Source organism: Sander lucioperca, chromosome 19 (genome assembly GCF_008315115.2).
Source record: "Sander lucioperca isolate FBNREF2018 chromosome 19, SLUC_FBN_1.2, whole genome shotgun sequence".
In the NCBI taxonomy this organism is placed as follows: Eukaryota; Metazoa; Chordata; class Actinopteri; order Perciformes; family Percidae; genus Sander; species Sander lucioperca.
In genome coordinates, this window is record NC_050191.1 from 9,260,657 (window position 1) to 9,266,818 (window position 6,162).

Here is a 6,162-nt window from a genome sequence, read left to right on the forward strand (position 1 = left end):
ATAGTTGCAGATGATAATGGTGAAGATGAGCTTGCTTTCTTCTCAGAAATGTATTAAAAATAACATGTTTTGATGATATATTATGATCCCAGCAGCAGAGACTTTCCTTGTGGCTCCTCTCGGTTCAGTTTTAGTGGGCCAATAATTGCCATAATGTAACAGCCAATGAGAAGAGAGGAATTTTGGTATCTTAGCAACTGCATCTGAACCGTGAAGTGAGGCGGATCGCATCATCCTGCAAGGTTGTGTAATGGGCACTTCTGCTGACAGTGGAAATGGACCTAGTTTTTTTTCTTCAAAATAAAGTGCAAGAAAATGAACCGGGGAAAGGAAAACGTTTATAGGCCAATTATTTTAGAACAAACAAGCATCCAAATCCGAATGTATGCTAAATCAACTTAATAGGAATTAATGTCGGCGAAAATTGGCGAGAAACATTTTGAAATCACTTTTTTTTTATCGTGTTTGTAAAGCAAGCTTTTATTCTGGAGACCGGAAAACCACGATTTTCTTCTGGCCAGCTTGATAGAGGTCTCGCGCAGTACGCAGGTCCAACCATCAGCAACACGGTAAGGTAAGAATAGCTACACAAAAAATCCTGTTTTGGTCATTTGTGATGTTATCTCGCAATAAAAGTATACAGGTCTTATAATAAATGTAATTAAATACAATTTTATTATAATTGATGGTGTTTTATCCGTTTAATAGACATATAGGCTATTTATAGACCATTTAATCGGCCTTGGCTCTGTTTTCAGAGTGAGTGGCGCACCTTTCATTTACAGACAATGTATAGCGTTGTACGGTTTCTACACAACATAACATGAAAGCATCACACTTTCCATATTATGGCAACTAGCTAATTAACCATGTCACGTGTCTAACAGAAACTGCAGCTGTGTTTGCACATGATTACTGTCATCTTTTGTACGGTAGGCTGTTTTTCTTCAGCAGATGACAGAAATGGGCTCGGCGGTTCGGTTATCGTTGCTCGGCTTCCTCCTGTGCCTGCATGTCGGCAGAGCTCCAGCCCGCAGCCCCCGCACGGCGGACCAGGTGTCTGAGGCCGACATCCAGCGGCTCCTGCACGGCGTCATGGAGCAGCTGGGCATCGCTCGGCCCAGGGTGGAGTATCCCGCACATCAGGCCACAAACATTGTCGGGCCTCAGAGCATACAGGGTATGTTGGGTGCTTTTAGAGTGCTTTTTGTTGTTGGTGGTGAAACCCAGAAAAATAGCCTATTCTATAGCAGAAATGATAAGGGAGACGTGCAGATGGGGGTGCAAGTTGCACCCCCATCTACTATCCACGTCTCCCTTATGCAAGTGCTTGTCAAATACATGAGGGTGTAGCTTATATGTTTATTTTAAAATAACGTTGGGCTACTTTATAGTATTTGTCTTATATCATCTGTCTTAATTCCCTATTATTTTTTGTTTTGTCCATTTTTTCTCCTTTCCCTCATTCTGATAAAACAACCCAAACAGTAGCCTAATATAAAAATAACACTAACCCATTGCTTTGGGTTTGATTGTGAGCCATGATTGATTTTCTAACATAAAATGGACACAAAATTAGGTCAGACTGTGATATATTCTCTCTGTTTGTTCCACTGTATCATCTGCCTTAATTCTTTTACTTTTTCACTTATTTTTTTTATTTTGAAACAAGGAGTGTCAGGAGAGCAGCGTACACAAATTATATTTTATATTGTTTTATCCGACTAACACTCCAAAAGTCAATGATATTCAATTCACTATCACACACGACAACGAAAAACATCTAATCCTCAGGTTTGACAAGGTGAAACCAGAGAAATGTTTTTTTGCATTTCTGCTTTAAAAATGACTGAAACAATAAATCGATTATCAAAATAGTTGCAGATTAATTTATCATTTATTGAGACCCATCCAAATGCGTAATGCAAGTAATCTCATTGATCATTTCTCAGGGGTTATATATGCTGCCAAAAATGCTATAGATACATTGATGTCTATACTAGTGTTCTGAAGCTTTGGTAGTGCTGTTGTTTTTGTAGTGGTTGTAATGCTTGTTTATCTCCACAAGGTGGTGCTCACGAGGGGCTGCAGCACCTCGGCCCCTTTGGCAACATCCCCAACATTGTGGCCGAGCTGACCGGCGACAACGTTCCCAAAGACTTCAGTGAAGATCACGGGTACCCAGACCCTCCGAACCCCTGTCCCCTGGGAAAGACCGGTAGAAAATCTTGTTCATTATTGATTCTCATACTAATGTCTCAGGATAAACTTTAGGGCAAATTTTGCTGTTAATACTACAGTACTGATTCTTTTTGTTCTTTATTGAATTCGTTTGCTGTTTTTGGCCATTCATTTCTGTGCCTCATCACATTCACAGCAGCAGACGGCTGTTTGGAAAACGCTCCGGACACAGCCGAGTTCAGCAGAGAGTTTCAAAAACACCAGCACCTATTTGACCCAGAGCACGACTACCCGGCCCTGGCGAAGTGGGTGAGTACAGAGTAGGACTGTAACTAATTTTTTTTTTTTTCATCATGGATCAATCAAATGGTGAAATGTGCTCCTTAGTTCCCAGAGTTTCAGATAGCTCATTTACTCCAAACAACAGTCCAAAGATAGTCAAATTAACAGAAAAAACAGCAAATATTGATGAAACGAGTGATTAATTATCAGAAAAATAATACCATGCACAAATACCTCATTACCACTGAGTTCTCCAGTTTTTCACCTGCAAATCAAGTATGCCTGCTTTTACATTAACTTTAAACACAATATCAGGTGCACATGTGAACCAGGTGAAACATACTCAGAGGTTGGGTCCACATTAATATTCCTTTTACATTCATTTGGGACATGCTTTTGTTCAAAGCAACTTGGCATACATTTCTTAGAAATAAGAGCTACATGTCACCAAAGAATGGAAGTGCAACCCTCTCAGGAAAACTAAGAGAGGGTGTTCTTTGCCATTTACAAGATCAAACAAAACTTGTTTGTAATTTGCATGGATTCATTCCTCTATCTTGGTCTGGTCTGAAGAAAATACCTCTTTAAGTGTCTGTATTCCTTGAGTAGGGATTCAGGCAATTTGTTGACTGTAAGTTAGGAACAAAGGGACTGGCTGTATAACAACGGATACATGATTGAGTGTCTGTTTCCTTTCAGAACAAGGAGCTTTTGTACCAAAAACTGAAGGGAGGACCGAAAAGAAGAAAAAGGGTATCGTGTTTGTTGTCTTCTCTCTTTTGTATTATTGTCTGAGAAACCACATCAGCAGCACTGAACTCTGTCCCTGAAGGGAGCGATGTACTCTTAAACTCACTGCTTTAGATGTCAAGTGATATTTTCTGCTACAAGCTAAGAATCTCACTCTGAAGTTTTTATGTTTACAGTGTGTATAGTAATACATTTCACTGACTCTCTGCAGAGTGTCAACCCATATCTAATGGGCCAGCGGCTGGACAATGTGGTCGCCAAAAAATCTGTTCCTCACTTCTCTGAGGAAGAGGAGGAAGAGGCACCGATCGTCTCTGCTGCCAGCAAATCCACCACCTAAACTCCTGCGCCTGCAACACTCTCAGATATGAGTTTGTAACGCTACATATTTAAGCATTTTGGGTAATAAGCGTTAGATTTGTGACTTCAGTGCAAGTACTGTGAAATATGGAATAGTAGGCAGATATAATTAAGCATCTTGAAAGTAGTTCATGTTTTTTATTGTATTGTAATCATATTAATTAGCCCAGATCTTGTTACTAATTAGGCACAACATACTGTATATCTGTCTTACAACTGGTGCTCTTATTTTAAACGTACACCTGCCTTTATTAAAGCATTAGGATCCGAGCATTTGGTCTACAGAAACAACATTTTAGGGCTTTTTCTGACTCATGACAGAGAAAATGCAAAAACTCATCAGAAAATCGAAGCTCAAAGTAGATTGGACTTTGTGTTAAGATTTCTTTTGACAGCTGCTGTTTTCAAAGGTCAAGAACGAACCGTAGTGCTCAAAAAGCCAACTGTTATTACTCTGCAATTTGATTGTAAGCCAAACATCAGTTATAGTGTTAAGTATCTGATTAGAATTTTCAAGATCTTGGCTATTTATAGGGAGAGATGCAATTCAACTATTACCCAAAATGCTAAAATACAATGTGTGGCAGTGTACAGTATATCTACAACTGTATTATAAGAAGTTGTATAAAGATTTGTTGATTTGGAGAAATGTCGAATGAGAGTTATTATTCATGACTGTACAGAAATCCATTTCCACACACTGAAGTTTAAGTTTTCGGTCTTGATATAACCAGTTAATCACTTCCGTGTCTTCAGAAGCAAAGATTCAATACAGATCACATTCTTGGAAGTTAATTGTAAACTGTAGCAGCTTTGCTTTGTCATGTAAGGGATGATTGTGAACTGTGTCACTGTAAAAATTGTAGCTCTTATTTAGATCCATATCTATTGTCTTCTCCATACTGCAGCAATGAGTCTCTACAGGCATCACTGAATCTGTGTCAATTCATCTTGCCAAAAAATGTTTGTTTTTGTTCTGTAAAGTCAAATAAATGATGTTTCTGCATTGACACGTTTGGAGTTGGATTTTTTCTTTCTTCCTTTCAGACAGATAGTGAGGATCAGGGTTTGGGGGCGTGTTCTGCTGAAGCTCAAAACAGTTTAGAAAACCGCTCAGTGTGCCTTTCATAAAGCCACTACAGAGGAGGAAAGACGAAGAAGAAACACATGCTGTAAACTGTCTGACTGGATAACGTTTTCTCGTGAGGAGCCTAAATAAACAACAGGTAACTCAATTTAGTAACTGCTGATTTTATTTGTTTATGTGCGCTCCTCAATTATATGTTTTCTTGTTTATTTGGTGCGTAATGCGCGCGTAAAAGCAGTGCTTAAAACCCTCTCAAATAAATGCGTAAAATTCTCTCTACCAATGACTGACTTTTGTTTTTTTTCTCTTTCAGCTTCAATGATGAAGACACAATCAGTGCTGATCTCTGCAGCAGTTTTGGCACTGCTGCTCTGCCCGCTTAGGAGCACAGATGCTGCCACCTTTCAAGGCGCGTTCCCACACCCAAACAAATACAACCCAAACGAATCGGATAGATGTCAACAACCCCCCCTCAGTGGACTAATTTCCCGCGGGATGGGGTCTGTAACCCCAACAGAAGAAGTGCTAGAGTCCAGTCAGGAGGCGCTGCACGTCACGGAGCGTCGCTACCTGAGGCTGGACTGGTGTAAGACGCAGCCGCTCAAGCAGACCATCCAAGAGGAAGGCTGCCTGAGCCGCACCATCCTCAACCGGTTTTGCTACGGACAATGCAACTCCTTTTACATCCCGAGGCACAATTACCAGGACGGAGACGCCTTTCAGTCTTGCTCTGCCTGCAAACCCAAAACCTTCAGCACCATCACTTACACCCTCTTCTGCCCGGGTCAGATACCCAGTACCAGGAAGAAACGGATCCAGCGTGTAAAGCAGTGCCGCTGCACAACAATAGATAAGGATTAGACGCAAACTGACACATCCAGGTTGATAATAGCCTATCCGCTTCCATAGGAGGAAAAGTGCTGCATTGCAAAAAAACAAACGGAAAGCGTATTTTGTTTAAAGGACACATGAGAATAAAGTGGAAATAGGAAGGTGAGGAACTTACCTGAGCTCTTTTTAATCATTAATGGAGAGAAAGATGACACTTTGAGCTGCAATTATTAATCCATCACCTGTCCGAATATCTTGTCAATTATCAGTCATTGCTTCCACAAAGTTAATTTTTTTTGTGTGTTAACAGATGTGGAGGATTTTAGATACAGGGACTTTCCCAGCGTTCAGGGTTTAGTTAAGTGAACTGATGATCTAAAAAATAAAAGTGTTTAAGCTTAAGGTAGGTTTGTTTGTTGCAGACATGCAGGCTAATGGATCATCAGAATACAAGTGTAAGGACACTTCTTCAAATGACTGGGATGGTTGAATTTTTCCCACTGTGTGGGATGTAAAACTGATCAGGATGTAGATTTCTTTTTTTATTACAACCTGCACTGCTAAAGGCCACTTCATTTTATGACTGTGTATAATATGTGCATCATGTATTGTAAATTTGCTTGTGAATAAAACAAGCTATACAATCACACTTTCTGATCAATAATTTTATT

At 40.0% G+C, this 6,162-nt stretch overlaps 2 protein-coding genes across 4 annotated transcripts; both read left to right on the forward strand.

Annotated features, from left to right (window-relative positions):
* The first annotated feature begins 341 nt into the window (after nt 1–341).
* Nucleotides 342–4,583, forward strand: LOC116066143 (neuroendocrine protein 7B2). 2 transcript variants are annotated; one of them, XM_035995332.1, is made up of 6 exons: nt 342–569; nt 955–1,180; nt 2,069–2,218; nt 2,381–2,490; nt 3,163–3,216; nt 3,425–4,583. In XM_035995332.1, the coding sequence occupies exons 2-6, from the start codon at nt 955–957 to the stop codon at nt 3,551–3,553; spliced, it is 669 nt and encodes a 222-aa protein (XP_035851225.1). In that variant the 5' UTR covers nt 342–569; the 3' UTR covers nt 3,554–4,583. The 2 variants fall into 2 exon arrangements, with proteins under 2 accessions (XP_035851225.1, XP_031177865.1); XM_031322005.2 differs by having other exon boundaries at nt 343–569; nt 2,378–2,490.
* Nucleotides 4,584–4,619: 36 nt separating this feature from the next.
* Nucleotides 4,620–6,140, forward strand: grem1a (gremlin 1a, DAN family BMP antagonist). Of its 2 annotated transcripts, none has more exons than XM_031322006.2 (2): nt 4,620–4,799; nt 4,974–6,140. In XM_031322006.2, the coding sequence occupies exon 2, from the start codon at nt 4,979–4,981 to the stop codon at nt 5,519–5,521; it is 543 nt and encodes a 180-aa protein (XP_031177866.1). In that variant the 5' UTR covers nt 4,620–4,799; nt 4,974–4,978; the 3' UTR covers nt 5,522–6,140. The 2 variants fall into 2 exon arrangements, with proteins under 2 accessions (XP_031177866.1, XP_031177868.1); XM_031322008.2 differs by having other exon boundaries at nt 4,633–4,793; nt 4,971–6,140.
* Nucleotides 6,141–6,162: the final 22 nt, after the last annotated feature.